The sequence below is a fragment of the Poromitra crassiceps genome (genome assembly GCF_964638095.1).
Source record: "Poromitra crassiceps genome assembly, chromosome: 6".
In the NCBI taxonomy this organism is placed as follows: Eukaryota; Metazoa; Chordata; class Actinopteri; order Beryciformes; family Melamphaidae; genus Poromitra; species Poromitra crassiceps.
In genome coordinates, this window is record NC_139627.1 from 37,129,287 (window position 1) to 37,149,424 (window position 20,138).

A 20,138-nucleotide genomic window follows, 5' to 3' on the forward strand; every position below is an offset into this window, starting at 1 on the left:
CACACACACACACACACACACACACACACACACAGTGTAAAATGTGTTGTTAGTGCCTGGCTGCGTCTGTGCTACAGATTTACGACCCAGTCATGATGACATCATAGGTTAGCGGTAGCAGGGAGTAGCTGATAGGAGCCATTAGCTGGATGGATTCAAGGTGGATGTGTCAGAGAGTAGAAAGAGGAAAGAGGGCAGAGGAGACAAAGAGGACAGAGAGAATAGATGAGTAGAAGATGTGTTTTATTCAGGGGGGTTAATAGGTTGGGTGATTATGCTCCCCCCTTGTGACCGATTATTAAACTGCGGCTAATGTGCCACCTTTGTATGAAGTCATGTATGATCAAGAATGGGAATAATAAACATGAATATCCAAAAAGGTCTTTGGAATCTTGTTTGGTCATAACATTTCTCTTCTTCTCAGCAATCAATGCTCCACTATAGAGGGGTATACTAAATTATACTGTTATGTCTGTACTCTAATACCTTTTTTACATCAAAAGTCCCACTAGTACATGTGTTTTTGTTACCCAGGAAAGCAGCAGGGGGTAGCAGCAGCAGCATCGCCTTTTAAACTTTTATATCGCACTCTCAACCCGCGTTTCTCCACCGCTGCAGGCTGTCTCTTCCCCTCCCTTTTCCCTCCTTCTCTCACGGCGAAGTAAAAAGTATTTTCTGCGCCAGGCGAATAGAAACTCATATTAATATCATTCAAATACTATTAAACTTAAAAGATCCCTTCAAAACATATTTTAAGATGCATAAAGACTATATTTTGAGTAATAATTTGTGTATGTTTTTCCCCACAAAAAAAGATGCACATAATGCGTGAAAGCTGAGAGCATGATACGAGAGAGGTTGAGGTTGTGGGTTCGATCCTTGGTCAGTTTTGAATGGTGAAAGCCAGAGGAAAGAGTGATTTAAAGCCAGGAGAAAACCTGCCTTAAGAAGTCTGGCCTGGTGCCACAGAGAGTTGGTTTGCTGCCCAGCAGGATTGAGGCCTCAGTCACTTTTGAGGTTGTGCGTTCGATGCTCGGTCAGCCAGAGGAAAGAGTGATTTAAAGCCCTGAGAAAACCTGTCTTTAGAACTCTGCCCTGGTGGCACAGAGTTGGCTTGCTGCCCCACATTGTTGAGGTTGTGGGTTCGATCCTCTGTCAGTTTTGAATGGCGACAGCCAGAGGAAAGAGCGATTTAAAGCCCGGAGAAAACCTGTGTTAAGAAGTCTGACCTAGTGGCACAGAGAGTTGGCTTGCTACCCTGCATTATTGAGGCCTCAGTCACTTTTGAGGTTGTGGGTTCGATCCTCAGTGAGTTTTGAATGGCGACAGCCAGAGGCAAGAGTGATTTAAAACCCTGAGAAAACCTCCCTTAAGGAGACTGGCCTGGTGGCACAGAGAGTTGGTGTGCTGCCCAGCAGGATGGAGGCCTCAGTCGCCTTTGAGGTCCTGGGTTCGATGCTCGGTCAGTTTTGAATGAGGACAGCCAGAGGAAAGAGTGATTTAAAGCCCTGAGAAAACTTAAGAAAAAAAAATCTTAAGAACGGGGCCTTGTTCTCCCCAGACCCCTGCAGAGGGTTATGAGACAGAGAGCTGTCCTTTTACAACATTGGAAGTTGGTTTTGTTTGTTCTCTGTGTTGTCCTGCTGCCGCCAGGCGTAGAGTTTAACTTTTCGCAAAAGAGCCTAGACTCAGTATGACATGTCTGCTCTGAATCCCTTTGCAGTCTGTCCAGTGTCCATTTCTTTGGATCCGCTGTGTCGCTCTGTGTATCTGCCTGTAGGAGGTGCTATGCTGCTCTGTCAGCTGGTGATGTTAAAGACAGGGCAGTGCTGTAATATGTCTCCTTCCTCCATCGGGAATCAAACGTACAGTCTGCCTGTCAGACACAGCTACTCATGCTGCTGAGCTATGAGCTGTTTAGAATTCAGTGTCTGATTTGAACACACTGTGTACTGACAACACAGAGCATAAAGAGCGAGATAGGTTGGAATTGAACGAGTGACTGAGCTAGAGTCAGAGAGTGACTAGCTTATTTCTATCAGTGTTCAAACTACTGATGATAATAAAGGATCACTGGTGCTGCCTGAAGCAGGGAATGAACCAACAACCTTCAAACATCGCACTGATATGACCAATGGTTAACCGATTAAGGGTGTCGGTTAGTCGAAAGTAAAATTAACTGAAAATCCACATCCCTATTTCATAAAATTATAAAATGCTGAACTGGGTGGGGGAAGGCAGATCGTTTTTTTTTTTTTTTACATGTGCAGGGGGAGGGCAGAGAAAAGATAATCTAAATGTCAGGGAGGGCAGTTGATTTAAAAATATATATATATATCATATTTTACCCCACCCCACCCCACGTAAATATCGGACAGTCCCTAAAGTGACAGATATCTGAGGATGGGGTGAAGCCTACTAATGCTACACAATTAATCTAATCGCAATGTCAGCCTGTGCAATGATATAATCGCAAAGGGCTGCAAAAAAAGAAGGGGAAAGTAACCATTTTGAGGAAATCCAAGATCCCATTTCAATTAACATTTTATATTTCACAGCATCAGGTATGATTATTTCATGCTAATCCAATTAATCTATAGTGTAGCAGGCCTTCTGATTTTCCAATTCAGGATCTGGTTATTTATTTTCAGTTTGGATTCATTACCTTGAGAAAACAACAGGGCCACATTTATAACACATGTTTACAAAAGCTATTTATTACATATGAAGAAATAACAATGAGACCGGCATGTGGTCAGAAACACAAAAAGCATGAACATAGTTAGCTCCCATTAGAAATTAATAACAATTTAATATCCAATTGAATATTGAAGTCCTCAAGGAAAAAACATACAGATGACATCCCTGCTTATTAAGCTACTAATCCCATAATTCCTTGCTTTAAAATTCCACATCTTAAAAAAGGGATGCTTGCTTTAACTAATTAATTGGGCAAGTTCAATCAGTTCTTAAGTCCAGTATGAGATGCCACATCACTCCCATATTAGCACACCTACATTGGCTTCCCATTAAATTTAGGATCCAATTTAAAGTTCTTGTTCTTACCTATCGAGCCCTGCATGGTCAGGCTCCTGCCTATACTGTATCAGCAGTCTAATTCACCCTTACACCATGCACTAGCAGGTCACTGAGGTCTTCGGACCAGGGCCTACTAGCCGTTCCTCGCCCTAGGCTTAAAACTAAAGGTGATAATTCTTTTCAATTTGTTGCCTCCACTCTGTGGAATTCCCTTCCACTGGCCTTACGATCTGCTGCCTCTGTATATGTTGACTATGTGAAGCACTTTGTGACTGCTCTGTGAAAGGTGCTATATAAATAAATGTTACTTACTTACTTAAGTTTAATTATTCCTTATATTTTTACAATAGCACAAATGTGAATGGGACAATATAATGGAGACTGAATGGGAGAATATATTGAGATTGAAAAGAGATAGATAATATCTATCTCTTTTCTCAAATATATCTATCTATATATTTATCTCAAAATATATTATTTAATAGTTTAATCATCATATTATGATGATTAAACTATTAAATAATCTATTTTTCTCCTGCAGTGTTCAACTCCTTTCTGCCTGTCTCAGTACAGTCACGGAGGCAAGTGCTACTATTGTTATAATTTGTATTTTGCTTTTTTATTTAAATCTTTTGATAGGGAGTAAATGGGCATAGGTAGGAACAGAAACTGTCATTAATCAAATGAGAAGAGAGTTCCTAACATTGGATTTATTCCTCAGGATCATCAGCAACATCATAGGAGATCTGCAGACAGGGAGTGCTAATCTCACTGGACTGCATGTCGCCGGCCACCCGCAGTAGGCAGCTGAGGACCATGTCTTTGGCCAGCCCCGCCTCCAGGTTCCCTTCGCGGCTCAACTGTAGAGTGATCTGGTCCAGGCTGGTCAGGACCAGCTCTGAGCCCAGCAGAGGGCAGGTGGAACCACTGCCCCCTTCCCTGGCCATGTTCTCCATCATGTATTGCTGGTACAGATCCAAGAGTTTGTGCTCCAGGTAGCGGTTGAGGAGGGAGTTGGAGAAAGGCCCTTCGCGCCCCTGGAACAAAAAGCTCCGGTCCCGGCCACTCCCCAGTCTCCAACGCGCCGACCCCCCCCTTAGTGGACACAGAGGCCCACCCTGAGATGTCTGTTCTGGGGGAGAATCCTCCACCGCCGGTGGTACATCACAGGACTGGAGGAAAGGGCCCACAGCCTTGCTCTCAGGACAGAGCCGGAGCTCACCATCATTGGCAGAGAGAGGCAGCACCTGGTCACCTCCGATATGGAGGTCACTGTAGTTTTGGCAGATGCTCTGACAGGAGGAGGGCACCAGGAAGGGGACATCGCCGCCGGAGCGAGCCTGGACTGGGATTTCTATCTCCTGAGAGATCTGTCTGCCTGGCTGGACTCTCTGGAGATCCGGGGCCTGCAGTGGAGAAATGTGCAACCCGATGGAGGTGCTCCTCTTAGATGGCCTGTAGTCCTTACTGCCTATCTGCTCTTGTGGTGGATTGTGGAGTATGACTGGAGAGTGGCTGGTGGAGGCTGGCCTAAGGGCAGCAGCAGCTCTCTGTAGCCCACAGCTGGCACCACTCTGGAGAGCCTTCTGAGGTGGGAGCAGGGCCACCGCCTCCAGCTCACCATAGGTCATACTCCACAGTCTGCTCTCGCAAAGCATGGCTGGAACAAGGAACACATACAGAGCACCACTGTTACAAAGTCATCTCAACGCCCAGAGCTGTGAACTGAGATAGTGAAACATGTACATCCAGTATTCAATCAACACAACTTGATAACTGTTACCATGAGTAACTGTTAAAATATATCACAGCAATATTCACTGTAGATATTGTCCTACCTTAGTCACACCTTGAACTCAGGCAGCTGACAGCTTATTTCTCTCACAATCTTCAGCTCAGAACAGGAAGGTAGCTCTTAAAACCACGTTTTTTTTTACTCTGTCCAGATATCTGATTCAAAAACTGTGCATGAATAAGAGAGTGTATTCAGGTGTGATGCATTTATACCACACTAAGAGGAAGTGGGAATGCTTGACTTTTTTTCTTCTTCATGCAAATTTAAAAGTTACAGCTGGGCTATTTGACTATAATATTCCAAAACACAATCTGGCCAAACTTCACTGTTGATAAGGACTTATTTTAAGAGGACTCACTTATGCACAAGTTGGAAGTATTCACACATTTAAAATTCTTAGTTATGAAAACTTGAATTATTTAAAATTTTATGACAATGCATTTCAATATCACTCTTCTCCCTTCTTGTTAAGCAGAAAACACCTCAACTTTTGTTTCTCTGTAAAAGAAGCAGGTGTGTGGTTTAAAAGCAGAAAAGAAAGTGCCATTTACAGTGAGAGAAACTGTATCACTCTTCAGAAAATAGAAAGCTTGAGAGATACTGGTTTCAGTTTTCATTTTTCTGTAGATGGGATCACAAGAACACAAATTGTTTACCAAACAATTGATCAATTTCCAAACAATTGTGTTGTTTCCAATTATATAATTGGATGGTTGGTCCAATAATTGTAAAATAAAACAAAATCATTGTCAAAGCAGAAGTGTCACGTCACACCTAAGCCGTTATGTGACCACAGCTCATCACTTCCTCCTTGAAACTGTACTGAGCATGTTTGGTTTTTAACAGACTGCGACACACTAATAGCCAGAGTGCAGAAAAGTAGGCTATCTGAATGGCAACTTTTTTCCTTTACCAGTGCAATTTAGTTTTTTCTTATTCGTCTTGAGCTCCTGTGAAGACTAATAGACTCATGTTTGAACCAGGTCAATTTCAACTGCAAGTCTATGTAGGTTAGTCAAATGAGACGTCTGGTGAAAGTGATGGAACGTTTTAGCTATACTTTGTATCGGGGATTTTTCCAAGGTGAGAGTACTGTCTGCTCTTTGGTTTATGGCTCCCTCATGTAAGTCTCTTTCAGACTTCCCCACTTGTGGTAGACCAGCCCAACAATAGAAGCGCTTGAAACATGAGACAATATCATTTCTTATTAATTAGGCGGGGAAACTTAGACAGATAGCCTATTATGCGTAGGCCCAACCTCATTTCACAAGTTCGTCATCAGCTCCAGGTCATGCATTCAGTCATGTGCATGTATAATTGGGGCAGAAGTCCATCTGCAGTGTTTTGTGTCTCTATAAGCCCTTAGCCCTTAAAACCGTCTGTCTCATGCAACATAATTGAGCAGGTGTGTCCAGTGACAACAAGTAGCCTAGGCCTAGTAGGCTAGATGGATTGCCGTGGATAATTTGGCCATAAACAAAGCCAGGGTGTTTGAGGTCCCGGTCAGGATATCCGACACGGGACTGCTGCTCAATAGTAATGACAGTCGACTGGGTAGAGTTACCCACCCGTTGCTATGGTGCAACACCCCATAACACTAAAGACAGTTTGAGAGCAGGTTAGACATTTTGTGTTAGACCGGCATTGCTTTTCTACCACTATAGACAGCTGTTATGCAATTTCAGCACCATGGAGAGCGACGGGCTACAGGAGTGACTCCAGACTAGTTTGAGAGGATATTTCTTGTTGTTTTGAGGAGCAGGCTGGCCTCAAGAGCCCAATATGGATAGATGCATCACAGGAACTAAGGAATCCATGGACCAGGTGTAATTCTGAAAGGCTCAATTTAGAGGAATGTTCAGGAAGATAAATAATGTGTTCCGTCCAAACCATCAGGGACATAAAGATAGAGATGGTGGCCTTCGGTCCGAGCAGGACTACCACAACGCCTGCACCGTCAGGTTGGTGCGCAGCACCTCCATGCTTGTAGTGGGAGAGAAGACACAGACAGCTGTGAGCTCGACTCTAAAACGGAGCAAAAGCACAGTGAGTATCGAGTCGACCTTGTACTATTACCAGAGGCAGGAAGACCGGATATGGCTCTACTCTCAGAACCAGAACTGCTTAGAGTACCTGGAAGAACTGGTAGCTTTGAGACGACAGTACACAAAGAGTGTCAACAATCTGAAAAGTAATGAACTCAAGGCCACCGTTTCTTCCAAGAAGAAGCCTGCACCCCCACCACCCACCAAGGATGCACCGGTAAGACAAAGGAATACAGCAGTGTGTGTGTGCCCGCTTGCCCGGCAGTCAGTAACCTGCGACAAAGCAATCTATCCCAGTACGGGAGACCGATAATGGTTGTAACATGGGGTTATTTCAGTTCTAACAGCACCACTTCCGCCATTCAGGGATAAGCTATTGTACGCATCCACTTCCTTCCTGATCTTACATCTGCAGTTTCATGGCTGTGTAAGCAAAATGGCAGATTTTACAGAAAGAAATGAGAGAAAAAAGGATTTTGAGGTAAGAAAGCAATTTTTGAAACGGATATTTTGATTAACACTAATATTTAAGTTACAATGATAGAGAACATGTATTACAGTAGTCTGTCAACAGGGGTGTAGTGATAAATACAGAGGTGGGTAAACTATCCAAGGTGAGTAGTTTACCCACCTTGTTTCCCCTCATTGATTGATACAGTTGAGCTGAAAATAGGTGAGTAAATTACCATCCACTACGCCCCCTGTGTGTCAAGTAAAATGTAATGCATTCATCTCAACCCACCATTCTATAACAGCTAGAAATATAATGGCTGACAGGGATGGGGATATTAACAGTGTTTAAAAGTGTTACTATGCCTCATTTATAAAATTGTTATGTGATGGAACATCACATTTCAAGTCAATTACATTTTAATTGAGTTATATTTAAGTTTAATTAACTGCCATTTATGTTATGTTCGCTAAAAAACAACCCATACATGCATTTGAGAGAAGAGATGTTAAAATGGTTCAATGCAAATTGCATAATGCAGGCTTAATTTTTGCTTGTTTCCTGTTGTTACAACTCACCCTGGTAGTGGGGTAGGTTGTAACAATGGCAAATTTGACATCAATTCATGAAGTCTGTGATATAATAGAGGCTAAACTGATTGCCATTTGTAGCAGACAAAAGTGGACACTTTGTGTCAAAAATTGAGAGAAATAACACCAAAACACTCTCAAAGTTATAGTTATAGGTAAGACAAAATGCCTTACAATCATCCCCGGTCTCCCCTACCAAATACTAGGCTACACATGAGAGAGGCAATGTCAAACACAATTTTCTTCCATTATTTAAAGCGGATATCAAGAACCAAACCCTCTGCCCCTCCAATCCCCAACGTGGAGGACAGTTTGCAGTTCTTTGATGAGGTCATTGCCAGCTGCGACAACGAACCTCAGCGCAAAGCCCATATAGATGATGGGCACGCAGACGTGGATTTCATTGGTGAGTTTGAAATCTTAGCATTCACTTCTATGTTACACTTTGGACAAGAACAGTGAGCATTTCAGTGCTGGTCATCGTTACGGAAAAGCAGGCTGCTGCTTCTCTATCTGGTGTACATATACCAGGTGTAAATCAGTCCCTGATAGCTAAGATGAAAACCAGCAGTGCAAAATGAGTCAAAACAACAGGTCTAAAATGAAGGTATAGTGTTTCAGCGGGAGAGGTGGCTATATGTACGGTTAGGCTAGAATGTGTTTTGATGGTATACAAGTTCAGCTGAGGTAGCCTGGGTAAACCCATCCCCCACGTGACCTGCTCTCAGTCACTAGGTGACATAGTGACTGAGAACTCTGAGAGCAGGTCACGTGGGGGATGGGTTTACCCAGGCTACAGCTGAGGCTCTCTCTCTCTCTCCCTCTATCCCTCCCAGTGGCCACCAGCTCCAGTGAACATGACCTCCACTCTAACTGGGTCTTGCGGGTTCCTCGGGTCCCGGAAGAGTCCAGGCAGAAAGCGGGCCGTATTTGTGCCAATGACAGCGTCCCGAAGAAAGACAAGAAAAACAGTGGGTCCACAAGCAGCCGACTGCGGCTCCAGAGGAACCCGATCCACCTGCCCAAAGTGGTGGAGAGCGCCTTCCAGACTCTCCGCTTCAAGCCCAAATTAAAAAAGCAGTGAAGCTCGATAAGACATTTGAAACCACAAGCACTGCCAGTAATTCTTATTGATTTTTTTAAATCTTATTTTTCTTCCAGCAAGTGAAAAACCCTGCCCAATAGGTGAGAAGATTCCTCTTGGTCCCAAGGCAGTATCACCCGTTATAGTGTTTCACCAGAATTCTGGAAACTAAGCTTAGGGCCAATATAGAAAGTTTATGTTGTCAAGTTGAAATGATCTATAAGGATTTTTTTTTTTACAATTGCAGAATGGCGTCCGCTAACTCACATCAAGCGGATGCCATGCTTAAACTTCTTGAAACAAGTGGATTCACTTTGAAAACAAGGACAATTTCACATCTGCAGATTCTCAATTGTTTTAAGAAATTAACTGTCTATTGTGTAGTCTAATGCAGGGGTCCCCAACCTTTTTTGCACCGCGGACCGGTTTAAAATTGACAATATTGCTGCTGGGGGGGGGTTGATTGTTACGAATAGGATTGTATATTAAATGCATTGCGCATAGTTCATACATTTGGATGAGGTATCAAATACACAGGGCGCATTTTCCTCGCATGAAGATATGAAAACATTAACTATGATTTCACTCAGTCATCTTTTTTACTACACAAAAGAGGTGTGCATTGTAACCCGACGTGCAAATTAACCGATCCAGTCTGGGGTCTTTTTAATGCGTGCTGGAAAAAAGCACAATGTTTAATGATCATCTGCTTGCGCTCCTGTCTTTTTACCCTGGTTTTCACGCTCCTTCTCTTAATGCGCACTATAGGTCTCTCTCTCTCTCGCTCTCTCTGTGTGTAGAGAGAGCGAGCGAGAGTGCTCGCTCTCTCTGGTTGGGCCGTCTTCTTCTTCTACTTTAAATTACAACTGACTACAATAGACGATACACAGCGTCTGTCTCGCTCTCTCGTCCTCCCTACCGAATACTGGGATTCGACTGAACAGTTGAAGCCAAAATACCGGTAGGCACAAATTAAAGCCATGAAAGTCCTTGTGTTTTGTAAAACAAAAGAAGAATGTTAGTAACCTGACGCTGCCAGATGTTTGTTTTCACATAACCACCTGGGAACGAGTCACTCGAGAAACAGTTTCAAAGGGCGGGCACTTTCAAAAAATACCTGGCAGGTGATTGGATGAACCATCTGTCTATCACGGGCTCGCTCCATAATGGGCTCGCTCTCCCTGGCATCACACCAAAGCCCGCCCGTAGCTGCCTCATAGAACACTGATTGGTGCGAACCACTGGTCGTAACCAATAAGACTGGAGTGTGGCAAGATGGATTTGTCATGTGATCGTGATCGCATGGAATCCAGCTGCCTCGCGCGGTTAGAATGTTAGCCCTTTGCCTTCAAATAACACAAAATACTATGCCATTATTCCTTTACCTTACAGGGGAGTACATCTGTTCACTGTACTGTTTGATCACATATGCTTACTGCATCTCATTCAAACCGCATACAAATTAAAATATGACTTTAAATAAGTTTTCTTTTCTTTATTACAAAAAGTGTCATCCATCTAAAGGTACAAACTAGATACTATACATTTCAACGTTCACTTCTTTTCTGCTTTGACCTTGGGACCGAAGAAGGAGGACATACTCTTCATGCCAGTCTTGTCCACCTTAGCCAGACTTTTCTGAGCTGCAGTCATTTTCTTGGGTGGCTGGAAAGAGGGAGAATAAACAAACAAACAAATCAATAGGACAGCTCAACAACCTTGTGCAGAGACAGTAGGGAATTTATAACATATCCAGAACTTCATTTCAAACTGAACCAAAAACAAGTTCTCACGAGGTGAGCCCCTTTGACCCCTGTGTATTTTGCGATCTCTACAGACAAATCTAAAAAAATAAAAATAAAGTATTCCACAAACCAGTCCACTGAGAATCACTGAAGGTCTTCTAAAGAAAATGGCCTCCGGAAATGAAAATAAACTAATAATTGCTTCAGCAAGAGATGATTCAAACAGAGTTCATGATCAAAGCTGCTCAAGGCCACATATCCCTCAATGATTGGGTCTATTCAAGCAGACTTCTCAACTGTCTACTCACTTTCCGTGCAAAGTCTGCACTGTTGAATTTGGTGTAGTCCTCTCCCGCCTCCACCGGCACGTCTGAAATTTTCCGCTTCTGCCAAAGGAGGAAGTAAAAGATTCTTTCCATGACTCAATGCACCAAACAGTTTACCAGACAAAGGCACACTTAGCTACTGTGAATGAAATTATTTAGGTGCAAGAGTCCTCATTCCATAACAAGCAAAATGTTAAAAACACACCAGCAGCAACTGAGGATATCTTGCGATGAAAGTGAGGACTTTCATCAATGCAATCCAAAACATGCCAATGCAACAACAATGTATGAGTGAGGTGGACGACTACAGAAAGAGTGCTTTGGTTTCAAGAGCATGCAGAAATGAAAGAATAATGCAACCACAGACAAAAGAGAGGGAACTGACTTTCATGGCTGACAATGAGTGCAATAAAACACGTGAGAGAGCAGCATACCTTGGAGGGTGGTTCTGTCTCCTTTGGGCTTGTGAGTTCTGGTAGCCTGTGGAGTAAGGCGAAAGGCATGCCTCAACTGCACTGTCACCATGAATTATCCATAATAATGATTATGACTTATGGGGCCCTATCTTACGGCTGGTGCAAGGGCAAGAGTTATCGTTGATAGTTTCTAGCACTCAAAATAGTTTCTAGCACTCAAAATCTCCCTTTATTTTAATTAGCACTGGGTCAGTACATCAAAGGACGTGTTTCATTGACCCAGTTATAATTAAAAGGAACTAGAACGACCGCAACGCGGACTTATGCCTCAGCCATTAGTTCATTCTTGAGTCCAAATCGCCATTTGAGGCAAAAGGAAGAAATTCCGTCAAGGCACTCCTGAGATGTTGCGTTACAGAGCTTGGAAATGGGGTGTGTGAGGTCACAGTGACCTTGAACTTTGACCACCAAAATGTAATCAGTTCCTCCTTGAGTCCAAGTGGAGGTTTGAGGCAAATTCGAAGAAATTCCTTCAAGACATTCCTGAGATATCGTGTTAACAAGCTTGAAAATGGCATTTGAGGGGTCACAGTGACCTTGGCCTTTGACCTTTGATAACCACAATGTAATCAGTTCATCCTTGCGTCCAAGTCGATGTTTGAGCCAAATCAGAAGAAATTATATCAAGCCGTTCTTGAGATATTGCGTTAACGAACTTGGGAATGGCGTTCGTGAGGTCACAGTGACCTTGAAGTTTGACCACCAAAATGTAATCTGTTCATCCTTGCGCCCAAGTCGACGTTTGAGCCAAATTGGCAGAAATTCCATCAAGCCGTTCTTGAGATATCGCTTTAACGAACTTGAAAATGGCGTTCGAGTGGTCACAGTGACCTTGACCTTTGACCACCAAAATCTAATCAGTTCATGCTTGAGTCCAAGTCGATGTTTGAGGCAAATTTGATGAAATTCCGTCAAGGCATTCCTGAGATATCGTGTTAACAAGCTTGAAAATGGCGTTCGAGAGGTCACAGTGACCTTGGCCTTTGACCACCAAAATCTAATCAGTTCATGCTCGAGTCCAAGTCAATGTTTGAGGCAAATTTGATGAAATTCCGTCAAGGTATTCCTGAGATATCGCGTTAACAAGCTTGAAAATGGCGTTCGAGTGGTCACAGTGACCTTGACCTTTGACCACCAAAATCTTATCAGTTCATGCTTGCAAGGCGTTCCTCAGATATCGCGTTGACGAACATCGTACGTACGGACGGACATACTGTACGTACGTACGGACGGACAACCCGGATCCATTATGCCTCCGGCCTGGCTATCGCTGGCGGAGGCATAAAAAGTGAGATTTTGACACTTGCCCTTGCACCAGCCGTAAAATAGGGCTCAAAGTATTTAATGCCAAAGCAATCTGGGCACCCAGAGTCTATCAGTCTGACGACTAATAAGACTCTGGGACAGACGGCCCATATTTCAGGGTTGACGGTGTTGAGCGGATGTCTGTGCCAAGAGTTCTGCTTCCGTGCGACACGGTCATTGTTTACAGTCCAAATGACATGAGAATGGACTTTATCGCTCAATACCTTTTGTACGTTTTACATTTCAGCTAATCTGTATAAACACATAAACTGCATGTCGGACTGGAAAGAACAAAGGAAGCGGAAGTCTTGGCGCGGATGTCCGCTCTACACCGGAGTCACATAATCTTATTAGGCGTCAGACTGATAGACTCTGGGTTCCCATATTGATGCCAAAGTACATACTGCAGGTGTTTGAGGAGGGCTTTGCTCAAGTCTTCATTGATGTAGTCAGATATCAGGCCATGGGCATAGCGCAGGTAATCCTCTGTATCATGAAGACAAGAGGATGAAAGTGATAGTTGAAAACACTCTAATACACTACATTAACTACCAACTAATACTGCTAATATAATTCTGATTTCCTTGGGTAATGTAAGGCTGATTGATTTTTTTTTAAGTGGTTAAATGTTGTGTCATTGTGATGCGATGTGATTATAACCCTAACTACACACTGTTACAACTACAGTGCCATCTATTGGTCAACATCATTTGCTGCAAAAGAAGAAGAAGTAGTCGTTGGAAATGCAGGAAACATTAGAAAAGGGGTCCAAACCCAATGGAGTTCTCTTTGGTTGCATAGAACAATCAGTGCCATTTCAAAGATGATAAGATGGGGCCTATCTCTGAATAGTGATGTGAGAAGCAGTCAGGAGCGACTCACCCTCATGGACGTCAGACTCCGGCTTCACTCTGATGTATGTTGTAGATTTCACTCCTCCTCCCACAGAGATGTTGCTCTTCCTGAGGGCAGTCACTGTCCTCTCCACCTGCACCAAGACGTTCCCAAAACAAAACCACTTTGCAATTCCGCTATGCAAAAACAAATGAAGGTGAAATAATATTTATCAGCTGCGACAGCATCGGCTGGTAATGTGCTGTTTTCACCTTGTCAGTCTGTGTGTGTGTGTGTATGATCAAGGCAAAATGTGGTCCTGGTGAAACCCAGTGGGGTAGTGGCCCCGGTAGGAGTACTCCTAATTACAGGGGAATGTCACCACAGAAAACAGAATAAAAACTCTGTGGAATACAGAGAGAGCTACAGTATGTGGCACTGATAGGCTTAATCAGCAATGCATTGTGGGAACTCGTTTGGCAAGGGCTTGAATGTAACGGACGTTCATTTCTAGGTTAAAGTTACGCACTAGGGGCCAGATATAATATAATAGATATAATAGAAGAGTTGCGACATCTCCATTCACTCCAATAGACCAGGTTTTTACCTCGCAAAAGTTCCACAGAACTTTTGCAAGGATTAAGTAGCGCTGTCGAGTTGCAGCAGAATGGACCGTTTGTGATGTACTTTGAAAGGGTCAGACGTTTAAAGGATCAAATGGTATATTATCAGCTTTATTTTATGCATTCAAATGTAGCGTGAGCCCCCTTCCTGGCAATTCCCCCGCTCCGTGAGTCACGCATTTTGGACTTCTGTAGGCGCCGCTCTCTCTTCTATATTACTCTGCTAGGGGCCATATCTTACGCCCAGTGCAAAGGACAAGGGCAAAATCTTTGCTAGTTTCTAGCACTCAAAATCTAACTTTCTTTTCTTTTAATTACCACTGGGTCACTGAAACATGTCCTTTGATGTACTGACCTAGTGGTAATTCAAAGAAAGAAATTGAGATTTTGAGCGCTAGAAACTAGCAAAGATTTTGCACATGCCCTTGTAAGATATGGCCCTAGAGCTTAGAAAAAAAAAAGGATGTGATGAGTAGCCTACCTTTTTCTTTAACCAGTCCATTGTCTTTTCCTGGCTGTATCGATGAAACTTCTGGCTTCCCACCTCTGAAAGAATGAAACAGAGCACTTAAACACAGACACCAGCATGATCTTTGAACTGCATGATAGCTACAGTAATAACCTCTGACCTTTCTCCTCAGCAATGTGGTGCAAGGACACTGGGGAGCGTGTGCAGCTAAGCAGCCTTGAGCAAGCTGGGAAATCCTCATCCATTATCACCTGATCCAGAGGCTGGAACTTCCCCTGAGGAGCAGATGGAATCAATATAATAGGAACAGAGAAAGTAGATTTCATTTGCAAAGTGTAAGTCACTAAAATGAATAAGGGTAAAAGTCCAGTCAGAGCTTTCGACAAATTTTTGATGTTATACTAGGGGGACTGCTGCTATATAAATGTTATTTGTAAGTAGGTGACTATGACGTATGACTTCCCTCACATTCAATTGAATGAGACAGCCACCATTCTGAAATGGTGGATTGCTGGAGCGAGACTGTGGTGTAGAGCTGCTTAATCGATTAGTCGATCGACAGAAAATTAATCGACAACTATTTTGATCATCGATTAATCGTTTTTGAGTACAATTTTAAAAGAAAAGGTCTAAATTCTCTGATTCCAGCTTCTTAAATGTGAACATTTTCTGGTTTCTTTACTCCTGTATGACAGTAAACTGATATTATCTTTGAGTTGTGGACAAAACAAGACATTTGAGGGCGTAATCTTGGACTTTGGGAAAGACTGATCGTCATTTGCTACCATTTTCTGACATTTTATAGACCAAAACAACTAATCGATAAAATAAACGACAGATGAATCGATGATGAAAATAATGGTTAGTGGCAGCCCTACTGTGGTGAGAGCACAGCTTCCAGTAATAACTGGAACAGCCTTACTGTCTCCATATGGATGTGGTCCAAATGATTACAACAGCAGAGAGGGTGGCTACAAGATGAGCGGAAGGTTAAATAGGAGTGAGGAGGGAAACATAATACAAGCAAGAGACCGAGTGTGCTGTCAAAACATGTGTGATGTCAAAACTAGTTAGATTAGACAGCAAAGCTTGCTGACATAATGGTTGCAACATTACTACACAATGAGTGGCATTACTTTACTTTACTTTACTTTATTGATATTTAGCAGACGCCTTTATCCAAAGCGACATACAACAGGATTACAACACAGTACAGCAAAAATGTAAAAACAGCAATTTAAATTAAAATATATTTACAAACAAAAGAGCATAGGACAATAGAGGGTGGAGCTAGAGAGGGTTTACAGGGGGGCAACATGAAGACTGAAAAGATGTGTTTTTAACTGTTTTTTGAAAATGAGTAGTGATTTGGCCGTTCTTATTGCGGAGGGGAGCTCGTTCCACCATTTTGGTGCAAGATGGGGAAAAAGTCGTGATCGGGAGCTGTTAAAACCACGTGGGGGGGGAGGGGCAAGGCGTGCTGAGCTGGTGGAGGGTCGGAGTGTGCGATGAGGGCTCTGGAACTTGACCATAGGTTGTAGGTATGGTGGAGCTGTGAGGTGAACTGATGAGTATGCCAGAACAAGTGTTTTGAATTTGATCCGTGCAGTGATGGGAAGCCAGTGAAGTTCATGGAAAAGCGGGGTGATGTGGGAGAATTTTGGTAGGTTGAAGACTAGACGGGCTGCAGCATTTTGTATAAGTTGGAGTGGTTGAGTGGCAGAAATAGGGAGACCGGCCAGCATTACAACACAAACAGAAGCATCAGAAGCATCTCAATCAACCAAAAAACACATAGGAATTGACAATAACAAATTTATAAAGCACTGCCAATGAAAAGGAACACAACAATCACCTATACAGTAATAAAGGTAGGACTTGTGCTGTTGACTCCCTTTAGTCCTAATAGAGAGCCGCAGGGATGACGTATTTTTGTAGTCAGAACGCGGAAGTCCCGTACTTCCTGGTTCTTCACTATTTCTGTCTATGGGATTTTTGAATGGGTTTTTGCCGCAATGCTTCAAATAAGATCTCTGGGCAACGCAAGCTTAATCAAACGCGAACCAGTGTTCAGCCGGATAATCTTCACACATGAGGACCACTTTCATGAGTTTTTAAGCGTAAATGCGAGCCCTAGAAGTAAAAAGCTTGTGCTAAGCTAATCCAGAACTACACACAGTGTCGCATAGGCTTCCACGTCACGTCAGCACTCAACCTGGACTGTTGTTGATGTGTGCACTGATTACCCCGGGCTGAACGGGGCTGAACCAGGTGAGGGAAAGAGAATTTCCGTGTTCGTCCTTTGAAGTAGTGACGTTATTGACGTATATATCCCCATCGACTCAAGACTAGAGTGTAGTCTCATTTAGCCGTTTGCTAGCTAGCCGCCCGTTTAACGGCACGTAAAAGCTTCAAAACTGATAAAAGTGGTCCTCATGTGTGAAGATGATATTACTAAACACTGGTTCGCGTTTGATTAAGCTTGCGTTGCCCAGAGACCTTATTAGAAGCATCGCGCCAAAAACCCCTTCAAAAATCCCATAGGCGAAAACAGTGAAGAACCAGGAGTGTTAACATCGATGATTTCCGGACTCGTTCCTGCGGCTCTCTATACTGACTCAGCGGAATTCCAAAACCATACTGAACTTCCCAGAAACAATACATGCATAGATTGGGAATCACACCCTTAATTCTGGAGCACTAGTCTCACCTTAACAGATGGAGCGATACCAGCCCACATTACACCAGAGATCACATCAGTATGCTAACATCACTGAAATAAGAATGTCTTACCTCTTTACCAGATTTCATCAAATATGGCAAAATAAGAAACAGTGGATCCATTGGGGTAATATAGAGAAGTCTCCCATCTGTTTCAAAGAAGGGGGAATAAAACATCCATAGACACTTGACAAACAAATAGAAAGCCAACACTACAGTTCGTCGTCCAGTACAACCTAACCTACTGACAACGTCTATGAGTTAACATGCACACAACTCCTCCTGAACTTACAGATAACGGTAAAGAAAAACATTTTTCAGTATGTCAGCTAATGTTGGCATAACCCAGGGATCTTGTTTAGCAATTTCATGGGGGAGGGGAATATGATTGTGGCATGTGGTAAAACCAGATTTTTCAGGTTAACAATCCAAAAGAATTACAGTATAACCTTTGTATTAATATTCAACAATCTTTGCAGAATAAATTGGTTTGCTGCACAAAAGAAAGTATAAGCTTTGTGCTCGTGGTATGTAGGTCATGTAATATGGTATGGCTTGAAATTGAATGCAATATACCAAAAGTCTAAAGAAACATACTTCTTTATCACATACTTTCTAATAACACACCCATGACTTGTGTCTAAGGTCACTTGGTCAACATCAGTTTCATCATGTAATGGTGTAAATGAGACAAACCTCTCTGTACAGTCTGCCCAATAAACCACGAGTGGAAATCATCTTGAAACGCTTTGACCTCATACAGCTGCACGTCCCCACTACCCAGCATGTACAGAGATGCTGCATCTGGAATGGTACGACAAAATTGGGAACTGTGTTACTTTTACTACCACACCTGCAGAAGTGTAAGTTAAGATGGGAAGAACTCTGCTCTACGGATATGCATTCAAACATAATAGCAAAGCAAAACACTAATGGGTCTCTTGTTGGTGCATGTATGCATTATATAATTATTGTATAATATATTGTTTTCCTTTGGTTGCTTGTGTGTGTGTGTGTGTGTGTGTTTGTGAGAGAGAGCGAGTATAGAAAACAGCACAGAAGTACAGGACAAACACACAAGCAACAATGCACATTTCACACAAAGGGGTTTTGTATCCTTGGAAATCTTTGATGTGGCTTTGGATGGATATTCATTGTAAAGATGTGTTTTGCACTTTCTTGTCATGGGACTGACCAAAAGGTTAAATGGAAATATAAATATAGACCTGTTGATGGATTCCTTAATCTCACGAAAGCAGGGTCAGTGTCACGCTTCTGTCTGTCGATGGCAGATTCTGTGGACAGCAACACACAGGCGTAACGTTACGTTAATCTTGCGATAATAATTACGTTAATTTAGAAATGCCTTTCTAAAATGCGACCTTCCAAAGTTTGGCAAGCGGCGCGGCCGTCTTCCGCTAACGTTACATGGGCACGAGACACAAACTTTGTTCAAAGAGACTATAAATAACGATTCAGGGTAACACGAAAATAATTAACTCTGCAAGCAAGATCTGGGTAAGTTGGTGACGCAGTAGAGTTTACTAACTAGTTAGGCTAATGTAGCTAGCTAGCTCAGTTAGCTGATGCTTGAATCCGAGTGTTAACCTACCTGCAGCAATAACAACCCAGCTGTCATTCTGTGTAATAGGTGTGCGTTTCTTTTTAGTGGTCATGGTTTATAAGTTTAACAGCTTACAACAATGTTGTCGTACTTTGCTATTTTAGAAATAGCTAACGCTAACGCTACTTTTAGGCTAAAAACAATGCCGCACCACTACATGTAACTGCTAATGGCTACTTTGTAACCACCTGACAACAACATGCGCTCAGAAAAGGCGCCTGTCCTGTCAGTGTAGTTCCTTATTTGTTTCGCGGGAGGGGCAGTTACTTTTAACCACGTGTTACTGGTGCATCGCCGTCATTTTTGTACATGAAAAAATACAAAGCACATTTTTAAAGTGTAGTTAATATTCTGGTGGCCAGACAAGCTGATATGTGTAAATACCACAATATGATACAAGGTTAATCAACCCTGTTCCCACTGTATGCAACTGCAATGGAACGTTCTAAGATGACGTCAACCTCTAATGCAGTTTTACAGTCACGTCGCTAGAGGTCGCCCGAGAACTTTGATAGGATTTTTATGGCAGCAGGATTGTGCTCATAGGATTGTGATATTTTACCTCCTTGTACTCATCTGATTTCTAAAGTCGTTGGGCTTGATACAGAGCCAGGATGTAGACGACCAGTTGTCCTTTGGCACATTGGCACACAACAGATCGGGAGATCCATCTGTCCCTCAATAAGAGGAGGGCATCTCTCTCTCTCTCCTACTCCCCCCACCCCCCCTCTCTCTCTCTCTCTCTCTCTCTCTCACACACACACACACACACACACACACACACACACACACACACACACACACACACACACACACACACACACACACACACACACACACCATGGTGGATGTCTCGGGCAGGATATGACACTCTGTGTCCCAGTTGGTTTTCTCTGAGTCACTTGTTTTTCCCCCTGCAGTGCTCAAGTGGGCATGTGGCCATAGTGTGTGTGCATCCATGTGTGTTAATTCTCATCTGATGGCTTAGATGGCTACTATATCTTAGTACTT

At 42.9% G+C, this 20,138-nt stretch overlaps 3 protein-coding genes across 3 annotated transcripts; 1 reads left to right on the forward strand and 2 right to left on the reverse strand.

Annotated features, from left to right (window-relative positions):
• Positions 1-3,749: 3,749 nt before the first annotated feature.
• LOC310777868 (TLR adapter interacting with SLC15A4 on the lysosome) lies at positions 3,750-4,697 on the reverse strand (the record flags this gene model as incomplete). Its single annotated transcript, XM_083638216.1, has 1 exon — positions 3,750-4,697. The coding sequence occupies one exon, from the start codon at positions 4,695-4,697 to the stop codon at positions 3,750-3,752; it is 948 nt and encodes a 315-aa protein (XP_083494342.1).
• Positions 4,698-6,688: 1,991 nt separating this feature from the next.
• c9h13orf42 (chromosome 9 C13orf42 homolog) lies at positions 6,689-9,004 on the forward strand (the record flags this gene model as incomplete). Its single annotated transcript, XM_083638832.1, has 3 exons — positions 6,689-7,096; positions 8,179-8,326; positions 8,757-9,004. The coding sequence occupies 3 exons, from the start codon at positions 6,689-6,691 to the stop codon at positions 9,002-9,004; spliced, it is 804 nt and encodes a 267-aa protein (XP_083494958.1).
• A 1,486-nt stretch (positions 9,005-10,490) lies between these two features.
• rnaseh2b (ribonuclease H2, subunit B) lies at positions 10,491-19,298 on the reverse strand. Its single transcript, XM_083638924.1, has 11 exons — positions 19,116-19,298; positions 18,730-18,798; positions 18,200-18,307; positions 17,576-17,652; positions 14,943-15,057; positions 14,795-14,859; positions 13,739-13,844; positions 13,261-13,342; positions 11,510-11,555; positions 11,058-11,135; positions 10,491-10,669 (listed from the first exon to the last, which is right to left on the reverse strand). Exons 1-11 carry the CDS (start codon positions 19,177-19,179, stop codon positions 10,559-10,561), a joined length of 921 nt encoding a protein of 306 aa, XP_083495050.1. The 5' UTR covers positions 19,180-19,298; the 3' UTR covers positions 10,491-10,558.
• Between the last annotated feature and the right edge of the window lie 840 nt (positions 19,299-20,138).

Excerpts from the sequence above, each read along its gene's own strand:
- rnaseh2b (XM_083638924.1), bottom strand. The coding sequence starts at position 19,179 with ATGACCACTAAAAAGAAACGCACACCTATTACACAGAATGACAGCTGG. Across the intron at positions 18,799-19,115 it reads CTGGGTTGTTATTGCTGCAG|AATCTGCCATCGACAGACAG; the intron begins GTAGGTTAACAC and ends TGCTGTCCACAG. Across the intron at positions 13,845-14,794 it reads TGGACTGGTTAAAGAAAAAG|GTGGAGAGGACAGTGACTGC; the intron begins GTAGGCTACTCA and ends GTCTTGGTGCAG.